Genomic DNA, 22,891 nt, shown 5'->3' on the forward strand with positions numbered 1-22,891 from the left:
GGTTGGCCCAGCTGCAACTCTTCCTCCTGCAGCTGGGTTGGTGTACTACGTAGCTGGAGTATATAACTGTCTGTTACTAAAAAGATGGCAGGGCTCTTGTGTGGGGCGAAAAGAAGTAAGAAAAAAGGTATCAAGAATTGATGAGTGGAGAACAGTTTTTGTTGGTTATAGTTACACTGTTTATACTACTTATAATACAGGCAAGAACTACAGTTGAGTTTGAGATTGCTTTCACAACATTTGATAATTTGTAGCCGTGAATGTAACATGCCTATTTAAAAATTTGTTCAACTAACAATTCTCCATCAGTCAAAGCTCTGTTTAATTTTAGTTGTGCCACTCATGTTTTAATCATCTTGGATGTTGTATGTTGGGATTAAGTTTGTTCATCATGATTTAGGAATGGTTACAGTGTTATTACAGAAATCACGCAAGTAATTTACAAGAAAATAAATTAGTTTACTTCTGTAAATGTCAAAAGTCGAAGGAAGTAGATACCACAATAGATCAGTTTTCTGAAATGACAAGCTTTTAGAAGCAAACAATTGGTACAAATCCTGAAGCATAATCTGTTGTGATTTTTTTTTTTAATTCAGGAATATTTTTGTTCTTCTAATTAATCTAGTGTGATGGTGTTGCTGTTCATCATGTTGTCTTCTCCTCACCCATAAAGCCTCTGCATATTTTAAATTCAACAGGAGTATCAGATGAATAGACTGCATATCCTTCAATGATCAGAGCAAAGGTTTTTGTTTTTTAATGCTATTAATAAAATGAGAGATTTTGTTTTGAAGATAATATCGTGTTGTTAGCTAACCTATGTTTTGTCCGCCCAGCCCTGGAAGATCCACTTTCCTTTTTAATCTGAGAAACTTCTGTTACTTTGGGTTCACACTTTTCTCTGTCTTTATAACTCCATGCAACAGCTCATTAATTCAGCAGTTTGCAAAGGTTAATGATCAGTCTGTGAACATTTTTGCTCCAAGTGAAACTGGTATTTGCTGTTCTTCCATTTGACTGACTGTAGTTTCTGATCTGTGGTCCTATTAGTTTCAACCTGGAATAAAAATATAAAACCTGAATACTGTTTAAGGGCTGATTATAATGTGGCAATTCTTTTCAAATATCAAACAAGTTTTTTGTTTTACAGAATGACCAATACTTACTGTTTCTAATCAGTTCTGATGAGGTGGTGCAATGTTGTAGAAATGATCGCGTATTTCCTGCTGTTGTTTATGAAAATATCTTATTGTACAGATGGAGCTATTTACATATAAACAGGGCTGTATCTTTTGAGTCATAGAGGCCTGCACCTGTCAAAAACAACCACCCAGGTATTATAATCTGATTTTCCAGCAATTGACCCATAGCCTTAATTATCCTATTACAGGATCAAGTAATTTTTATGATGAACATTGTGTGGGGAAAGAAAATACATGATAGTATTGGCAGTTTAAGAATTCTCTCTTACAGCTCTTGATTTGTTTAATCCATTTTAAAAAGGAGGAAGTTTATCGCTGTTCATTAGTACCAGTTGTTTTTGGATCACTGTATTGCCGGATTTAAATTTTCTGCAACTGAGACAATTCAGCACCAATGGAAAACCTTTTTTCTGATTTTTCTCTGATCTTATTACCCTGTTCTGTTCCTTGGTAGTGAGTGACCTACAGGAAGAAGGTAAAAATGCCATCAATACTCCTTTGTCTCCAACACCGACTGACATTCATCCAGAGGACACAATGCTAGGTATTTAAGAATGCTAGTTTTTGCTTTATTTTTCTATTGGTTGCTTTTAAAGTAAATCTCTACCATCTAATAGTACATGAGACTTTTCATTTTCTCTATCATCAGATTTCTAGACCTTTTTTAAGTTCTTTTTTAAATTTATCAACTATAAAATCTCAAATGTTTAGGTTTCCTTTGCATTTGGTTTATTAAGGCTTTTATGTATTTGGTGTTAACGCACCAAAAAAAAACAAGTTCCTAAAACAAAGTATTGTCCTCTTGACTCCTTGTTTATTCTCTGCTGGATTCAATTATAGAGGAAAATGAAGAAAGAACAATGATTGAACCAAATTCCAAGGAGGAGGCCAAATTCAAAGAACTCATAAAGGTGGATCACTTGAGTAAAATCAATACTGTATACTGAAATATTTGGTAACTTGCTGTCCAACTAAGTAATCTATTCCTTATTTTGACTGTTATACATTGGACAGATGATGGGGTGAATAAGAACTGCATTGTATTCTTGTAGGCACAGGTTGTTGTTAATGTTTCTAGGAGGAAAGTGGTTCCTGGTCAAGTCCTGGTGGGATTGGTATTGGTATTATATTTCACCACCTTTGTTAATAATTAGATGAAGATGTCAGCAAATTTGCAGATAACAAACACAGTTGTTCTGGTATTTGAGCATTAGATGGGGTAAAAATGATGAAAATCAGATCCTGATGCATCAGTGGAATTCCATGCGAGTACAAGCAAGGCTCAGAACTAAACTTTGCACGCTGGAAAGGACACAGGAATGATAGTGCAAGCCTTTGTTCGTTCATGAGCAGTGCTTTGAGGCTGCAGCAAAAGCTAACAGACGTTGAGACTTTTTGGATGATTTCACATTTTTAAAAAAAATTGTCATGTCTATTAATAGATTTATTCGCACCTCATCTGGAATACTATTTTATGCCCTTCACAGGGGAGGGGCTGGACAAGGCCTGTGGGTACCAAATTGAAACCTGATTTATAAAAGCCTTTAGTTGTTGCGAAATAACATCTGAACTTATTAGTATAATTTATGGTGTAATAATTATAATGTTTAGGTTCTCATTGACTGGATTAATGATGTACTTGTAGAAGAAAGAATAATAGTGAAAAGTCTGGAAGAAGATTTGTATGATGGACAGGTTCTGCAGAAACTGTTAGGTAAGAATAGATGTTACATATATTGCCTGTAATATTAAAACACAAATGCCTGATTCTTTGTTTCTGGATCGTGAGAGATCGGATGTATTTTGCAGAAGTCCTGATGTACAGACATGCAGAAATTGTCTGAAGTTTAAACCTGCAACAGGCTAATTTCCGCAGGCTGGGGTCCTCCATGTATGTCTCTGACGCTGAGCTTAGTGTGGAGATTTGGGTGAGAAAAGCAGGTTTTAGCCTTAGTCAAGAAATATTAAACATTTAATACTAAGGCTAACAGTTCTGTAGCTCAACTGAGCATCATGTATACTCTCCCAACCACAAGGCTATGACCTTGCTCAACCCCTAAAGATGTCGCCACATCCCTGACCATTTGTAGCCCTTGACTGGTTCTGACTAGCCCACCTCACCAACATACCTACTCAGTTGAGCCATTTGCTCGTCCATTTGACTCATTCACTCACCCACTCACTCACATTCCTTCATTTAAAAAAATTGATAGCTTTTTAAAAAAACTGAATGCAGCAGCCAGTGTTGTATAAAGAGAGAGTATCACCTCCCTTCCCCCAATTCTCCTACTGTTGGAGATACTATATCTATCTGTGTCTCCTACAGTCTACCACAGTAAATAACTGATTTTCTACAGAATGAAAACAAACAAATAATTTCATGATTTTTGCCCCAAAAAGACATACGCATTTAATTGAATCTTAGAAACTTACAGCATAGCTGGATGCAATTCAGCCCATCGTGCCTGCACAAGCTCTTGGAAAGAGTAGTCGTAGCAATTGTATGTCCCTGCTTTTAGTGCCCTAACCCTTCACATTTTTTCTTCTTCAAATGCCTGTTCGACTCCCTTTTGTTGTATTTTTAAGAATTGCCTTCCATTACCTTTTTCCCACTTGGTACATTCTGATTCTTTCAGCTTTTAAAGCATTCTCCTCATCTCCCCACTCCTCTGATTTGCACTTTTCCTGTTCTCCCTAAAGTTATCCCTCCTTAAATTCTCATGACTATATGCATAGCTGTCTTGTAAGATGTTACCATCTCTTGACACTTCCTCTGAGAGGCATTTATGACACCATCCTCCTTCCTACATTCACCTACTTGCTTCCAACCTTATTCCTTCTCATTTACTGGAGAACATTCTTGTCCTATCATTTTGAACTCCCAACTGCCAATTTTTTTTGCCATTCTATGTCCTCTGATATTCTTGCAGTTTCCATCATATTAAACTACTCATTAACCTCTACCTTCGTCCCTAGCCTCACAAAACCATAATCAGTTGTGTTGTTGATCTGACTGTGATCATCATTTCTACAAGTTGAAGATGCACATGGAGTTTATTCAGGATACAGTTGGTTTTACTTATTTATCATTAAATTAATTGGATTACGTCAAGTGCTATTGAGGCTAGCTCTCTGCCAAAATCAGCTGCAACTCCAGGATCATCATGGAGAGTTAAAATAACCCCTCGCTTCAATCCTAGTCTCTAAATGCTATCTACTTTTCTCCAACAAATGAGAGGAAGATATGGACATCTTTCCTCCTAAAATTGAGAACACGTCTCAGCTGCTTTTGCTACTTTCCTCCTTTGACTTTCTCATTTAATCAAACCTCACTCAGAATTAAACCCTCTTCTTGAGCTGAACAGCACTTGCTCTCTAGTTTCTTTTGCCATCTCCCCTTATGTCCTGTCTGAGCTCTTTTCTTTCCCATGAGACCTACCTCCTGCTTCCTTCATCTCCGTTCTTTTGTTCCGACCTTCCCGTGGTGATGACCTTCCCGTGGTGTGTCATTTTAACAGTGTACTGCTCGCATGCCCACACGTCTTTCCCCTGCATGCTACAGTGTTTACAGTGAATCACAGCGTAAACTGGAGGAACAACATCTCATCTTCTTCAGCCTAGGCACTTTATAGCCTTCTGGACTTCATATTGAGTTCAACACCTTCAAATTGTGAACCATTTTTTCCCTTTTACCTTGTTACATTCTGTTATCATGTCCAGTCTCCCCTCCACCCCCCCAGCCCAGTGGGAGGGTCTGTCCTTTCAAGTCTGGCAGGAGACACACCATTGTTCTGCCAATCTCATTCCGATCACTTAATCAACATCTTTTCTCCACCAGCACCCTACATCCACTATCCCCACAACCCCTACCCCAAACTATAGCATAAATGCTGCCCCCTCCACATGTCATTTCAGCTCTGAAGAGCCATCGAGACTCAAACATTAGCTTGCTCTCAATGGATGCTGTCTGACCTGCTGTGATCTCCAGCATTTGTTTTTCAGTACAGATTCCAGCATCTGCAGGAATTTGCTCCGATTGTTCTATCATTCTTTGGTCAAAATGCAGGAATTTTCTGGCATTATCTTCAAAGCACTGTTGACTACCTCAATTTAACTAGAATTATTTATTAAATGCAGCCTTGATAGCATAGCTCACATTTGGAGAACAAATATCCAAGTCTGAGGTTAATAATCATTGTGTGACCTCATTACCATTACTACCTTTGCTGAAAGTTGCTAAACAGAGTTATTTAAAGAACCTTTCCATAATAAGCCTGAAATTTTTATGCAAGATCACAGTGAACTCTTACTCTAACGTTTGTAACTTTACGTAGGTGGCTGTTTAAGAAATGTACAAACCTAGTTTTGGTTGGTTAAACAACAATACTGTATTAGTTTCAAAACTTTTAAGTCAGCTTTTGCTCTGCTAAATCATAATTTTTATTTCCAGGAATATTCTAGGGTTCTTTGTCACTTTTTGGTTTTGCTCATGCAGAGAAACTTGCAAATCGTAAACTCAATGTCGCAGAAGTGACACAGTCAGAAATAGGGCAGAAGCAGAAACTTCAGACTGTGTTGGAATCTGTGAATGACCTGCTTCGACCTCAAGGCTGGGCTATAAAATGGAGTGTTGATTGTGAGTATAAGATTGCTGGATGAGTTTTTGCTGCTGATGTAAAACTGTCCTGTTAGTTAACTGAAATGGTATCAGACCAACGAAATTTTTTCAGTTGCAAACGTATTACAGGAAAGTTGGATTAACATTAAGGATGAAAGGAACAAAAACAAAGTTGCTGGCAAAGTTCGGCAGGTCTGGCAGCATCTGTGAAGGAAAAAACAGAGTTAACGTTTCGGGTCCGGTGACCCTTCCTCAGTTCTGAGGAACGTTAACTCTGTTAAGGATGAAAGGTTAAAATTAAAATTACAAATTTTCCGACAAAATTAAACAATGGATGTTTCATCCGCCTCAGAGTTGTAGCTTAAATTGGGTTTGAGTAAAGGAAAGGAAAATTGTGCATTCCTCTAGCAATTCATGGAGAATCCACTAATTTGACTTTCTGATATATTGACTTAAGTATGTGGGCAGTTGAAAAGCAGGGCAGCAGTAAATTGAGGAGCAATGTTTGACCTTCGTCCCCACCCCACACCAAATCCTTCTGGTCAGTTTTGCTGGAGTATGGTGCTTTTAAATTTAAAAATGACCTTTTTAGTTTTGTTTTTAATGAAATTTTCTAGAAAATCTTGCAAAATTTACTAAAATAATACAATTGATCATAGACTGTAGTGATTACTCTATATGAAATAAGTATCACAAGATATGTGCTAATCCAGTAAAGACTTGCAGCTTTAGAGCAATTCTAGTTTATGCTTTTTTTTTCTCGGTTGTTCTGGCTCTTTCTTGAATCAAATTGATGCATTCTTCAGCTGAAACATGTGACAACCTTGGAAAAGCTCAGCAGGTCTGGCAGCATCTGTGAAGAAAAATGAGTTCTGAGGAAGGGTCACCGGAACCGAAACGTTAACTCTCTGAGGAAGGGTCACCGGAACCGAAACGTTAACTCTCTGATTTTTTTCTTCACAGATGCTGCCAGATCTGCTGAGCTTTTTCAGCAATTTGTTTTTGTTCCTGATTTATAGCATCTGCAGTTCTTTCAGGTTTTTTCTATATAGTAATCTTGTCTTTGTTAGTTTTGTTCCTTATCTCACTATTCACATAAAAGTTGCTGGACATAGAGGTAATTCTCTGTATTTGTTCAGTGTCAGTGTCTTTGTCTTTGCTTTGTTAGGAAGTTGCCAGGGTTGAAGCTTTTGAGCTGTAGGGAGATGCTGAATAGATTGGGGCTATTTTCCCTGGAGTGTTGGAGGCTGGGAAGTGACCTTACAGAGGTCTATAACATCATGAGGGGCATGGATAGGGTGAACAGCCAAGGTCCTTTCCTCAGGGTAGGGGAAGTCCTTAACCAGATGGCATGGGTTTAAGGTGAGAGGGCAAAGATTTAAAAGGGACCTAAGGAGTAACTTTTTCATGCAGAAGGTGGTGTGTGTATAGAGCGATCTGCCCGAGGACGTGGTGGAGGCTGGTACAATTACAACATTTGAAAGGCATCTGGATGGGTATATGAAAAGCAAGGGGTAAGAGGGGTATGGGCCAAAAACTGGCAAACGGGATTAGATTAATTTAGGATATCTGATTGGCATGAATGAGTTGTATGCTGTACATCTCTGTGACTCAACCTTGTCCTTGCTTAATATAGCTTGCCAATAATTAGTCTGTCATAAGAATTGAAAACATTTCTCACCACTTTGTATACGCAATATCTCCATTACAGTTAACCCTTTATTTTTTACAAGCAGTCTACTGCCTATAGCTTAAACTCCAAATACTGAATATTTGCATTTGTGCTTTCTGTTTGTAATCCTGCATAACCAAAATTTCTCCTGCCTTGATATAAATGTATTTCTGCTTTTTTTTGTCTGAACTCTAGTCTGAGTTTAGAAACGTGATTGTTTTGTGTTTATTTTCTTTGCTGAATGCAAGTTCACCGTAGAGCCTATAATTTTCTGCCAGTTGCGTCATGAAGCAATAGTTAAGAGATTTGTTCCCTCTTGGATAATGGAAATTGCCATAACGGTGGTTGCCATGTTCATTTGCATGAGTAGTTTGTTCAAAGAGCTTATCAAAATGTTAAATTTGTTCCTTTGGATATCATTCAAAGGGAGATCCTCCCCATTACATATTCTGAAAATCACTTGGTCGACAATGAAATGGATATCCTCTAGTCACAGATCTAAGCTTTTATGATCATGAAGACCCACCTTCTCAACTTCATTTTTGTCTGAGATGTGATGACCCTCACATTAAGCTTACCATTAGTCATCTCTGTCTAACGAGAAAGCAGCTCATGGTCCCCTGAGACAGTGGCAGCTCTCATCGCACTTTCAAGTTTTTATATTCCTTTTATATAGTTAATTAAAAATATAGTTTCATGAATCATCATTGATGTACAGAAATTCATACTTTACAGAAATATTTTTCATACTTTTTCTGGAGACAAAGATTATTTTCTTGCTTTCAGATGTAGTAATTTAATACTTTTTATAGTAATATGGGGTAACATTGAAATATTTCTGCATTCATCTTAGCAAGTTTGTATGAATGAGTGTATGATTTTTTTTATGCTGTTTGGTTCAGACAGAATGCTAATTAGAATGTTGTGAACTGTAGATTTTCTTACGGCAGCTGCTGATGCTACAGTTGCAATGACTGGAGTGCGTTTCTGTTTGAAGCAACTCCTGGCAATTTTAGAAAAGTTTTATTATTTCTGTCTTGATAATAGTGTTCACCAGATATGTCACTAAGCAAAGGTCATGCTTATTAAACCTTATGAAATTGTTTGACACGTTGACAAAGAATAGATGAGGATAATGCAGAAGATTAATATATTTGCATTTTCAAAAGGTTTTGAGAAGGTACCACCACATAATGGGGTCATGACTAAGGTCAAAGCAAAAGGAATGATGTAGCAGATTTTTGCAGGCTGACTAAAACCTGAGAGTAACTGGCAAATTAGTTTTAAAGTAGACAAGTGTGAGATGGTGCATTTCATAGGAAGAGTTTGATCGTACGTGGTAATGTCTGAATAGAGTGGAGTGGTAAAATGATCTAAGGGTACAGATACACAAATCACGAAGAAACACAGGCTAATAAAGTCTTTTTAAAAAAGCAATCCAAATACCAGTGTGTGATAGAATCCTTGAAAGCTGTTTGCTGGGTGATGTTTTGATAAACATATCTACTTTTTAGCAATCCACAGAAAAAAGATGGTGGCTATTCTTCACCTTCTCGTGGCTTTAGCTATGCATTTCCGAGCCCCCATCAGATTGCCAGAGCATGTCTCCGTGCAGGTGGTGGTTGTACGGGTAAGTGAACCATCAATCTCTTAAAACCATTTGATATTAAAGTTCCTTGAAGCTATTCGCATGACTGCTTGACTTAACTTTGCAATTTGTAACATTGAACAGTGTGATAGAAAATGGAAGATGATGTTTTCTTTCAAAGCAGGTGAGTTTCCAAAATTTCCTCAATTGAGATTGAGGGGATAAAATTTTTACGGCAGTATGTTTGCAAATTGTGGGAAACAAGCCTGAGATAACAAGTAGCTCTTCTTAGAACATTGTTACATGATGTAACCAAGGGAATGTGGTTTGAATAATTGAATAAATATCTGACTTGAGGGAAATGTGGAACATAACCATTGCTTCGAGGGGCCCCTCGCTCATTTCTTTTTTCTTGTGTATTGATCACTGTATAAGTGCTGTTTCCTGGTTTTGCCCTGAACTGGAAAATTTCATCAACTTTACTTCCTGTTTACATGTTTCTTTCACCTTTTGCATCATCCGTATCCCCTTCCTCCCATGACTACACTCTGTCTCTGGACTAGGCTATCTATGAGTATTCATTATAATCCCACCTGAGTACCTTTTAAATGTTTCCTCGAACCTTCAATCTCCCAAGTCCTGTAAAGACTTCATTCCATTCTTCCGGTTTCTGTACCCCCGTTGCATTTATCCTGATATCACAAGTGTCCATACCAGCATATCTGTTTTTTTTTTCCTCTTTTCCTGAACAGAAGGTCTCTCCCTACTAAAGCTGACAGGGCCGTCAATTGTGCCTATCCTATTTTCAGCTCTTACCCAGGCTCCCAGAATGGTGATGAGAGTTCCTGTTGTTCTCACCTTCATCTCACCGGTCTTTGTAATCAGTGAATCATCCTCTGCCATTTCTGCCACCTGTAACTTAATGTCACTACTAAATAGATCTCCCCCCACCCCTTTCAGAATTCAAGAGAACTGTGCATTGTGACACCCTGATCCACTTGAGCATCCAAACCTTCTCCCCTTCCATGCATGCGCAGGGTATGCAACACCCTTCTACCTTCTCTCTCCTCACCATCGAATGCCCCAAACGTTGCTGGATGCAACAATGATTTTACATTTAATTTAGAATCATAGAACCCCTACTGTGTGGAAGCAGACTATTCAGCCCATCGAACTCCACCCTACCCTATCCTTGTAACCCTGCATTCCCCATGGCTAATCCACCTAGCCTTCATAACCCTGGACACTATCAGCAATTTAGCTTGGCCAGTCCACCTGACCTGCATGTCTTTGGACTGTGGGAGGAAGCCGGAGCACCCAGAGGAAACTCATGCAAACATGGGGAATATGTGCAGACTCCACACTGACAGTCTACTGAGGCTGGAATTAGTAAATAACATTCATTAAGAATTCAGCTGGCTGTACACTGGGGTGTCCATATGTAGATCAGGTGATCACATTGTGATCACTTATGTTCAGTCTGCAAGCATGATCTTGTGCTAACCTCCCTGTCCTTGGCTTTCTTCCATGTTCTAATGAAACTCACTTGAGCAACAGAGAATCATTCTTTGATTTAGATAATTTATTGTCTACTAGACTCAATATTTTGTTCAACAATATCAAACTGTAATCTCCACCCCATTTTGTTTCCATTCTCAATGGAGATTTCAGTTTTAGTATAATTTTTCTCTTTCTCATTGCTTTTAGCTGGTAGTGTTCGTCAAACTGTTGTTCACATTTCCCCAGCCACATCATTTGTTTCCACTTATCACATTGCCACCAATCTCTTGTCACTTAATTCTCTTACCTTTCATTTTATCCTCGACCATCCCTCTTATACTTTGCACACTTCGTCCCCTTTCATTTGCTTTAAATTGATTGCATTTCTAATCATTTGCAGTTGTGATGAACGCTCATGAACCTGAAGTGTTAACTTTACATTTTGCACCACAGCTGCTGCTGCTCTATTTCCACCATTTTCTGTTTTTATTTCTGATATCTGGCATCTGCAGTGTATTGTTTCTGAAACATATGCCATCAGTTTGTTTTCAGTCACATGTTTCAGTTCCTAGAAAGCCCTAGGGAACCATATGCAATCTGTCTAGCCATAAAACTGCGTGTCTGTTGCTAACAGACTCTGAGACAACGGGCAACCTTAAAACTATCCATGATAATTTGAAGAATGCAGTCTAATCAATTAACAGTGTCGGAAATGTCTTCAGTCCTTGCTTTGTACTGTGACAAGGGGACACCAGGTTATAGACCAACAGGTTTATTTGAAATCACAAGCTTGTGGAGCACAGGTGCAGTGAGAGAGAAGTCCACAGAGCACAGTTTATAGGCAGAGAGATCAAGGCCAGAGTGATCAAAAGATCACAGAACTGGTGTGTCAGATAATAGGTCTCTGCAGGTGACCAAGAGTGTTAGATGGTGAGTAAAGTGTCTACAACTGAATAACCAGCAATGGGATGACCTATAATCTGATTAGGCAAGGCAGAGAGATAATTACAGAATATAATTAAAAAATAAGGTGGTGCTGGAGACAAACCAAATGACTGGAATAACATGAGATAACAAGGTGTCGAGCTGAATGAACACAGCAGGCCAAGCACCATCAGAGGAGTAGGAAGGCTGACGTTTGCTGCTTGGCCTGCTGTGTTCATCCAGCTCTACACCTTGTTATCTCAGATTCTCCAGCATCTGCAGTTCCTACTACGACTGGAAATACAAGATAGGTTTAAGAGTCGCGTGCCGAGGGTCTAACCAAAAGTAATAAATAATTCAAAACTGTACAAATTAATTAAAGTAGAGAGATCATAACAAGTTATCAAGGTGATGTTATCAAAACAGGACAGTAAGGAAGATTTTACAATTACAGAACAGCGTAGTGGGGTCACATGTAGCGTAACATGAACCCAAGATCACAGTTGAGGCTGTCTTTGCTATCAGTTTCTGGTCAGCGATTCTGTGTTGTAGTGTGTCTCGAAGACCACCTTGGAAGACGCTTACCCAAAGATCAGAGGCTGAATGCCCTTGACCGCTGAAGTATTGCCTCACTGGGAGGGAACATTCCTGTGTGGCGTTTGTTGTGCGGTGTCCATTCATCCGTTGTCGTAGCGTCTGCATGGTCTCGCCAATACACCATGCCTGCAGCACATGAGATAGAAGCATAGAATCCCTACAGTGTGGATATAGGCCCTTCAGCCTGACAAGTCCACACCAACCCTCTGAACAGCATCCCACCCAGACCCACCGCCTTACCCTTTGCCAGTTTTGCATTTCCCGTGGCTAAATACACCCTAAACACAATGAGCAATTTAGACTTGTCAATCCACCTAGCCTGCACATCTTTGGACTGTGGGAGGAATGCAGAGCACCCAGCAAAACCCATGCAGACATGGGGAGAATGTGCAAACTCCACACAGACGGTTGCCCAAGAGTGGAATTGAACCCACGTCCCTGGCGCTGTGAAGCAGCAATTCTAGCCAATGTGCCACCCCAACGTAGACAACATTGGCCGAGTCACACGAGTAACTGCCATGTACGTGGTAGGTAGTGTTCCCACGTGTGATGGTAGTGTCCGTGTTGGTGATCTGACATGTCTTGCAGAGGTTGCCATGACCGGGTTGAGAGGCCTTACGGTCGACGCTGTCCTGAAAGCTGGGTAGCTTGCTGTGAACACTGGTCTGTTTAAGGCGTGGTTGTTTGAAGGTGAGAAGTGGCGGTGTAGGGAGGGTCCTGGTGAGATGCTCATCGTCATCAATGACATGTTGAAGGCTTCGGGGAAGTCCTGGACGACAAAGTGTACTCTATCACTGTACTTTGTGTATTGTATCCTGTGTCTGTCTTCTGAGGAGTTGTTGTGGTTTTTTTTACTGTGGCACGATGGAACTTGGTGATCGATGAGTTGTGCATCGTATCCCGTTCTAATGATGGTGTCCTTCATAACCTTTTAGGTGTCCATCACGTTCCTCCTCATTTGAGCAGATCCTGTGCATGCTCAGGGCTTGTCCGTGGGGGATGGCTTTTTAATATTTTTAGGGGAGACTCCAGAGAAGTGCAGATGTATCCTTTGACTTGTGGCAGAGTGAGGTGTCCATCTTTGGAGATGCGTGTGTCCAAGAATGAGACTGATTCTGAAGAGTAGTCCATGGTAAGTCTGATGTTGGGCTGAAACTTGTTGATATCACTATGTAGTTATTTCAGTGATTCTTCACCATGAGTTCAAAGGAAGAAAATGTCATTAGTGTATCTGGTGTATCGCGTTGGTTTAGAGATCCTGTGCAGCAAAGAAGTCTCGCTTGAACTTGTGCATGAAAATTTTGGCATATTGGGTGCAAACTTGGTCCCCATGGCTGTTCCGTGTGTCTGGATGAAGAATTGGTTGTTGAAGGTGAAGACGTTGTGACTGACGATGAAGTAGATGAGTTGCAGGATGGCGTCTGAAAATTGGCAGTTTTTAGTATTGAGTTCTGAGGCTGTTGCAGCGATGGTCCATGGATACTGAGTTTCTGGAAGAAATCTGTAGTGTGGCAACAGAAGCTGGCAGTTCCTTGTACAATAAGTTTCAAGATGCCCTCGACGTAGCCAGAGAGGTTCTCACTCGGGGTGCCATTGCCTGAGATGATTGGACATCCAGGTATGTTGGCTTTGTGTATCTTTGGAAGTCCCCTACGTGAGAAGTATGTGGGATGAGAGTGCGTAGGATACTCTGAAGGTTTGGATAAAAAGTCTTGATCAGTGTTGAGTTGATGGGTGTGTTCTTTGGTCAGATTGGCAGGTAGTTGTCTGTAGCGTTCCTGGTTGTTCAATTGTTGGTACACACTTCTTTCCAGTAGTCCATTCTGTTCTATATGACAATGGATCCTCCTTTGCTGATTTGATGACAATGTTATGATTGGTCTTGACAGTATGGATGGCCTTGCATTGTGCTTGGGTGATGTTCTTCGCTACCTCCTCAGAAGATGGACACGGGATATGGCTGACAGAGTAGCCTTCGCCGTCCAGTACTTCCCTGAGCGGAGAAACTACGCCATGTCCTTTGCAGCCTTCAATATGATGTTGATGATGATGAGCATCTCGCCACGATCCTCCCTATGTCTCCATTTCTCGCCTTCAAACAGCTGCCAAAACTTAAACAGACCATTGTTCACAGCAAACTACCCAGCTTTCAGGACAGCGTCGACCGTAAGGCCCCTCAACCTTGCCAAGGCTGCCATGGCAAGACATGTCAGATCATTGACATGGATACTTCCATCACACATGGGAACACCACCTACCATGTGACTCGGGCAATGTTGTCTATCTCCTATGTTGCAGACAAGGATGCCCCGAGGCATGGTATGTTGGTGAGACCATGCAGACGCTACGACAGCGGATGAATAGACACCACACAGTACTGTTCCCTCCCATTCGGGGAGCACTTCAGCGGTGAAGGGCATTCAGCCTCCGATCTTTGGGTATGCGTCCTTCAAGGTGACAATGCAGAATCACTGAACAGAGACTGGTAGCCAAGTTCCGCATCCGTGAAGACGGCCTCAACTGTGATTTTGGGTTCATGTCGCGCTACGTGTGACTCCGCCACACTGTTCTGTATCTGTAAAACCTTCCTTAATGTCCTGTTTTGACAGCATCACTTTGATAAATTGTTATGATCTCTCCATCTTAATTCGTTTGTACAGTTTTGCATTACTTATTGCTTTAGTTAAACCCTCGCCATGCACCTCTTATACCTATCATGTTATTCTAATCAACTGGTTTGTCTCCAGCACCAGTGCTTTGTAATTATCTCTCTACCTCGCCTAATCGGATTATAGGTCATCCCATCGCTGGTTATTCAGCTGTTGACACTTTACTCACCATCTAACACTCTTGGTCACCTGTAGAGACTTATTATCTGACACTCCACTCACACCAGTTGTGTGATCTTTTGATCTCTCTGCCCTTAATTTCTCTGCCTATTAATTCGACAAAGGACCTGTGCTCCACAAGCTTGTCATTTCAAATAAACCTGTTGGACTGCAACTTGGTGTCGTGTGACTTCTGACTTTGTCCACCTCAGTCCAACACCGGCACCTCCACATCAAGGGCAAGTTTACAAATAGGGTTGTGTGCCCATCATCAACCTCCATTGCTTCCTGGCCATTTTGTTTTTGCAGTTATTGTTGCCATTGGTTGGAGTCCTCCTCTTTGTAATCGTGTTTAAATGTTACTTAATTACTTCTGAAGAATCATTTTTTTCTCGGTGTTTTCCTGGTTTCTGACTCTCGCCTTTCTATTAATCATTCAGACTTACAAATCCCTGAGGGATACTTTATTTTTTTTGGGTAATGAATTTGCTGAAGGTGACTCTTCCTATTGATTATCTATTATGATCATCTAGTCAGCTGCATTACCCTTTTTACAGGTACCTCTGCCTGATTTATACCCCGCATTACCATGACTGTTTGCTGACCAAGAAACAACTCATTCAAACGTTTACTGGCCCTTGCTGTTTTGTAGGTCCAGGCAAACCGGTTCTGCATCTTGTAGTTCTGATCTACGATTCTCTTTCACTAATGTACTGATCTCATGCCTTATTAACATCACTGCTACTCTTCTTTTTCCATTTTGATGTCCTTTCTCAGTGTCAACTATTCCTAATTAGGCAGATCCCAGTGTTGGTCGCCCTTCAGAAATATCTGTATAAGGGCAACTAGATCATAGCCATTTATTTCTATTTATGCCATCAGTTCATCTACCTTGTTGTGAATGGTCCTTGAATTCAGAGTAGCTTTAATTCTGCCTTTTGAACACTTTTCAATCTCTCCTAGCTCTCTCAAACCCTGCTTCCTGACCCTTGTGTCTCTAACTATGTCATTGGCTTAGTGTATACCCTGATCTCTGGCTGTTCACCATTCCAGCGAAATAATGTATAATAGGGAAATCTCACATGCTGTTCACGGAAACTCAGAAGAACTTTAAGGTATTGATTTTGGGGAAATGAAGGAAACGAAGTGGGACATTGTTAATCCCAAATCTAGTTATGGGAAGATTCCTTTTACCATTTAGCTGTGATCAGACTTATGAATAGACCTCTCAATATTAGTGTTGATCAAGGTGCAGCTTAAATTTGGATGTATATCAGATAGAAAACTGTAAATAGTATTTGAAAGTATTCATACTTTCTAAATTTTAATGTTGAAATTAATTGAAAATCCAACATTTGAATGTTTAGAAAATCAGATTGAACAAATGATCAAATGTGGGATGGTTACTTTTGAAGCCTAGAAACATTGATTCTATTGTGTTAAAAATTATGAATAATGCTTTCATATGTCATTTACAGTTTGCTTTTATTCACATTTATGAAAGTTCAAAAGTTACACAAGGGTGTTATAAACAGCCTGTTTGGACTTGAGTTTGAGAGAAATTTTTCCAGTCTTTCTTTAGAATCACTGTTTTTGTTAAACTTTTAAATTTCAGGATTGTTTGCCTCTATAAAGTCTGCTAATTCAATCACAAGAAATTTGATTTGATTTATTATTCTTTATATGTACTGAGATACAGTGAAAAGTATTGCATTTCATGCTAACCAGACAAGTCATAACTTAAATAAGTACATCAGGGCAATAGAACAGAATGCAGAATATAGTGTTACAGCTACAGAGAAGGATAAACTCTAATATATGAGAGGTCCATTCATAAGTCTGATAACAGTGGAGAAGAAGTTAGACCATAAGACACAGGAGCAGAAATTGGGCCCTTCGGCCCATCGAGTCTGCTCCGCCATTCAATCATAGCTGATAAGTTCTTCAACCCCATTCTCCTGCTTTCTCCCCGTAACTCTTGATCCCCTTGATAATCAAGAACCTATCTATCTCAGTATTAAATGTACTCAATGACCTGACCTCCACAGCCTTCTGTGGCGGTGAATTCCATAGATTCACCACTCTCTGGCTGAAGAAGTTTCTCCTTTCTGTTCTAAAAGATTTTCCCTTTACTCTAAGGCTGTGCCCTCGCATTCTAGACTCTCCTACCAATGGAAGCATCTTCCCAACTTGCGTTTTGTCCAGGCCATTCAGTATCCTGAAAGTTTCAATTAAATCCCCCCTCATCCTTCTAAACTCCAATGAATCATCAAACGTTCCTCATATGTTGAGCTTTCCATTCCTGCGACCATTCTCATGAACCTCCTCTGAACCTGCTCCAGGGCCAGTACATCCTTCCTGAGATATGGGGCCCAAAACTGCATGCAATACTCCAAATGTAGCCTGACTAGAGCCTTATTAAAGCCTCCGTAGTACACCCCTGCTTTTATATTCAAAGTTGTTCCTCAATCTGTTGGCGCGTTTTCGAACTTTTGTATCTTCTGCCCAATGTCAGAGGGTGGAAGAGAGTATAACTGGGGTGGGGACGGTTCCTTGATTATGTTGGCTGATTTCCCGAGGTAGCGGGAAATGTAGACAGAGTCAAAGGAAGGAAGGCTGGTTTTCAGTTCTGAGGAAGTGTCACAGGACCCAAAACGTTAACTCTGATTTCTGTCCACAGCCAGAACTGTTGAGCTTTTCCAGCAAATTCTGTTTTTGTTTGTGATTTCCAGCATCTGCAGTTATTTTGCCTTTTATTTAGGCTGGTTTTCATGATGGGCTGGGCTGTGTTCACAACTCTCTGTAATTTCTTGCAGTGTTGGGCAGAGCAGTTGCCGTACCAAACTGTGATGCATCCGGAAAGGATGCTTTCTGTGGTATATCTATAAAAAAATTGGTAAGAATTAATGTGGACATGCTGGATTTCCTTAGCCTTCTGAGGAAGTAGAGGCTTTGGTGTGCTTTCTTGACCGTAGCACCAACATGAATGGACCAGGATGGATTGTTGGTGATACTTACTCCTAGGAACTTGAAGCTCTTGACCACCTCCACTTCACCATTGATGCAGACAGGGGCATATCCTCCACTCCACTTCGGAAATGCATGCAGTGTGAAGAATGAGATATTGCCACGACAGGATTCTTACATGCTGCACTTGTAATATAAAGCCCTCTGGTAGAGGTTAATACTGATCAACTCCCCACCCCCTTCACTTGCTGATGTTTCTTCTCCAATCTGTTGACTTCCTTAGGTTTCCTTAACTACTTCATGCCAGTGTCATTCTTCAGTGAGTTAGGACATGAAGCAACTCAATACGTTTTTTATCAAGCTATTCGATACTGAAGATATTGCACCTGGACTAACTTTGCCATTGTTCACTCATCTGAGCAGGGGCTCCTAGATTGTGGAATTGGATGCTGTGGTTGATTTTTATCTTCTGACAGCTTAACATATCAAGGTCAATTGTAAATCTTGAATTCCTCACTCGGACTCTTTGGCTATGATAACCTACCTCAGCGCAGACTAGTGATTAGACTTGATAATTTCCTAGATAGCTTGGTTTAAAGACATTCTTTTAGATATTTTCTCATCAACCTGTGCAGCAATGTTATCACATGCCACCGGAACAGGTGGGACTTGCACCCAGACCTCCTGAGCTAGTGGTAGGGATTCTACCACTGCACCACAAAAGCCACAAGACCTTGTTATAGAAGTAAATGTACAAGCATACTTCTCCTGGGACATTTTAATTTACAGAAGGAAGATCATCTCTCTGCTCTACATGTACTGAAATACATATAATTTAACAATTTTATTGCAAAATGGTAGACAGGTAACTTAGACCATAAGATCATAAGATACAGGAGCAGAATTAGGCTATTCAGTCCATCAAGTCTGCTCTGCCATTCGATCGTGGCTGATATGATTGTCAACCCCATTCTCCTGCCTTCTCCCTGACCAATGAAGAACCTATCTGTCTCTGTCGTAAATTTACTTAATGTCTTGTCCTCTACAGCCCTCTAAAGCAATGAGTTGTACAGATTCACCACCCTCTGGCTAAAGAAATTTCTCTTCATCTCAGTTCCATAGCGTCGTCCCTTCAATCTGAAGCTCTGCCTTCAGGTCCTAATCTCCCCTACTATTGGAAACATCTTCTCCACGTCCACTGTATCCAGGCCTCTTAGTATTTTGTAAATTTGAATCAGGTCCTCCATCATCCTTCTAAATTCCAAGTACAGACCCAGAATCCTCAGCCGCACCTCCTCCAAGTCTAACACATCCTTCTTTAGATACCGGGCCCGAAACTGCTCATAATATTTCAAATATGGCCTGACCAGAGCCTTCTACAGCTTCAGCAGTACATCGCTGTTCTTGTATTCTTGCCCTCTTGACATTAATTCACATCTCTTGTTACTACACGTTTATACTATAAACAATTTATGATTTGAATAGGTCAAGTTGATTCTGCTTCTGGTTCAATTAATTCTTTTTTTTTTTTACAGAAGCGGGAGGGCATACTGCAAACATCGCATGTTACAGAGGAGTTTACCAGCACAACAGAGCAAGTTGAACTTTACCATGTGTCTCAAATATAAATTTAGTTCAAGAGAGTAGTTAGGAATGAAAACTGTATTAAAGTACACCATTTTTTTTCAGGAGTTGAATTAGTTTATCATCTCAAAACAGGTGAAATTAAATTTTTGCGGGAATAAAGGCATATGGTCACTTCCACAGAAAAGACCATATTTCCTGTAGGGCAACATGTTATCTTTTTAGTAGTAGACTGGAGGTAGCCAATTCTTAGTGAGCAACTTGGTGATACGTTCATTGGTAACAACTACTTTGATCCCCTTTGAGAAACAGATGACATAAATTGTACATCTTGGGCGAAAATTGCTAAACAGATTTATTAAGAAATAACATTGGAAGCAAAAGTCAAACAGCAAACATACAAGTCAAAATGAGTCATTAATTTCTAAAATTTGGTTATAAAATAGCTAGGAATTCTGGTTGTTTTCTGTGGAACTCTTACTTTTGAATCAATTCTTGTTTTGCAAAGTTTTAAAGGATTAAATTTCTGTGAAATTCTTAATTGACCTCTGATTTTAATGACACTAAGCGAATTGACGAACTGAGGAGATGCTCTTGTGTTTACTGAATTACCAGCCAGACCATGAAAGGTTTGTCAAATCAATACCAGCATTGAATACCCAAGTTCAAAATCTTTGCTACATCAGACTCTCAACCCTGATTTTTCATTGTTCCCCGCCTATTAACAATGTCTCCTTCCAGTAACTTGTTCAATTTCCAAACAGTCATAATTGGGTAGAGAGCACATTACCTATCATTAATGAGCAGATTAATGGTCACATTGAACAGCCTAGCCTGTTTTGCCTCAGGCAGCCTTGTGCTGAGATCTTGTATAAACTGTAAATCAAGAGTTCTTACCTTTCCTTTTCCTGTATCATTTTTTAGGGCCATATTTTTTCTCCATTTGTATATCAACAATCCTTCATGTCAGGGAGAGTTCTTAATTGTGGATGGCTGGATGGAACTGAGGTGTCAAGTGTTGAGTCTGATTTGTGAGCCTTATTTTAGTCCCTTCCACAGAATGAATATCTGTTATTAACTGATAGAGATGGTCGCAGATTGTTAGCTCCATAAGCTGTTCCTTCTTTTTACCATTCTCTCCCAGTGACCACTCTTGTTGGTTAGAAGGTCTTGGCATTATCTTTGATGCACTGTGGCTTTGGTCATAATTGGGCATCTGCTTCCCACCTATTGAGATTAATAAAGTGGATCTGCATAGAGGCTTTAAGAATGCTTTTGAATCATTTCATTCAGTTCCTGTGTGAATGGGCTCCCTTTTGTTTGAGGACAATATTTTACCCCTGCTGCTGCATTCCCCAATCTAGGCATGGGTGCACACCTCCACCTAACATACCACAGACACACCCACTCGCTCTGATTGAGGCGCATACGTGCACTTTCCTCGACTGTCACTGTTCAGAACGATTCATTGTGAAGATAGCTTTCTAAACCAGCAAATTCCATTAGGTGCCCTGATTTCGTGAAGATGTCTTGTTTTACAGCAATGCCGCCTCCCCCCACAACCACCCTGAGATATCTGGTCTGAGAATGGCACATATTGCTGAAGTGACTGCATTCATTTTAACAAGGACTGTCATGTTGAACCAGCCTGGCAGGCAATCTAGAACTGCCCGACACCAGAAACATACACTATTCCTTCTGAATAGACTTGCAACGTCGGGTGAAGTGTCAAATTGCACTGACACAAGTTTGTGGACGATTGCAGGTCGATAACTTACTACAGTGTATTCCCAGGTTAGGTACATTTTGTTCAATGTGAAGTAAAGCTCTATGTACCTTCATTTTAAATAGAATTCTATATCTGCCTCACTGTAACATTTCCAGTTTTCTCACCAGCAATGTGTGGTTTCTTTCAATGTGACTGCCATCTAATTTTCAAATATTTTCAGTCTTGTACTGCAGGCCTGTGAAAATGAGAAATTGAAGAAATTGCACTCAGCTGTTGAAGCTGGAAAATATGTCATGATTCTGGGCTAGGTTCTGTTGTGGGATCTGGAAGTGATAGGGACAGCTGTATTATGGGAATGATAGGTGCCCAACATTGCCTTTTCATATTTAGGTGTGCTAAAATAAGAATCTGCTCTTTCTCCATATTGCTTTCACAGAAAAGCTTCTTCAGTACCCTGACTAACATTGCCCCTTTACCTGTGACGTGATGTGGAAACATAGGAATAAAAAAGCAGAGTTATTTGTTAAGAAGTACGCTTCTGATAATATATGTAATCCATTCTCAGGGTAAGAATGGCTATAAGTATAGCTGTAGTCTGGTGATTAGGTTAATTGATCTAATTCATATGCCTTTATTATATTACAAGTAAACGTGCTACTTTATTTGTCATTTATTTTGTAAATATTAGCCTTTACCAATTGCGCATTACTAAAATTACGCATATCAGCTCTGTATTATTCAAGAATCTTTAAAAGTTGGCCAGAAGTCTGTTATGAATGAGACATGACCTAACTATTTGTTTGATTCTAATTATTAACTGTTTGTCTATTAACTCTGTATTTCAGGATGATGATGGGGAGATTTGGTAAGTAAAGAACTGAATGAATTCAATCTTTATTGTATGAAAAAATGCCCAACAGTTTTGTTTTATTCTCCTAATCTTTTAGTTCATGGTGACATTGTATCCCTATTATGATCGCATTCCTTTCTTATGTCAGGATTTAAAACAAGGTATTCACTAATGTTGAAATCCAAAAAACTACATGAGGAATCTTAATTTTGTTGTTAGATCGTATATCTTTTTCTGGAGGGGGTGGGATAAAGGAATGCATTTCTTTCTATAGATATAAGCTTGCCTAATGATATATCATACATAGATACTACCAAAGCTTAACAACAATTTTAATCATGTATGGATTTTTTTTTGTACAAAGTACCACAAGCTGAATGCAAGCCAGACATGAAGTCATAGAATCATTCAGCACGGAAACAGATTCTTTGGTCCAACCAGTCCATACTGAACATAATCCCAAACTAAACCAGTCCTGCCTGCCTGCTGCAAGCCAGTATCCCTCCAAACCTTTTCCATTCACATATCCATCCAAATGTCTTTTAAATGTAATTGCACCCACATCCACCACTTCATCAGGAAGTTCATTCCACACATGAACCACCCTCTTTGTAAAAAAAATTTGACTCGTCTTTTTTTTAAGTCTCTCTCCTCTTACTTTAAAAATGTGCCTCCCTAGTTTTGAAATTCCCTAGTTTTGAAATTCCCCATCTTAGAGAAAAGACAACTACCATCAACTCTCCATACCTCTCATTATTTTATAAACTTCTATCAGATCACCTGTCAACCTCCTACACTCCAGTGAGAAAAGTCCCAACCTATCCGGCCAATC

The 22,891-nt window shown here is 39.9% G+C and overlaps 1 protein-coding gene across 2 annotated transcripts in view; it reads left to right on the forward strand.

Moving 5' to 3' along the window:
• The window catches only part of parvb (parvin, beta), a 61,589-nt gene that overhangs the window by 27,076 nt on the left and 11,622 nt on the right, over positions 1–22,891 (forward strand). For both annotated transcript variants that reach the window (XM_048607447.1, XM_048607448.1), the window contains exons 2-8: positions 1,657–1,746; positions 2,043–2,113; positions 2,814–2,916; positions 5,698–5,838; positions 9,007–9,122; positions 19,432–19,490; positions 22,055–22,074. In XM_048607447.1, coding sequence (XP_048463404.1) covers positions 1,657–1,746; positions 2,043–2,113; positions 2,814–2,916; positions 5,698–5,838; positions 9,007–9,122; positions 19,432–19,490; positions 22,055–22,074 — 600 coding nt within the window. The remainder of the gene's footprint in view (positions 1–1,656; positions 1,747–2,042; positions 2,114–2,813; positions 2,917–5,697; positions 5,839–9,006; positions 9,123–19,431; positions 19,491–22,054; positions 22,075–22,891) is intronic.

Source organism: Rhincodon typus, chromosome 18, assembly GCF_021869965.1.
Source record: "Rhincodon typus isolate 14 chromosome 18, sRhiTyp1.1, whole genome shotgun sequence".
Classification (NCBI taxonomy): Eukaryota; Metazoa; Chordata; class Chondrichthyes; order Orectolobiformes; family Rhincodontidae; genus Rhincodon; species Rhincodon typus.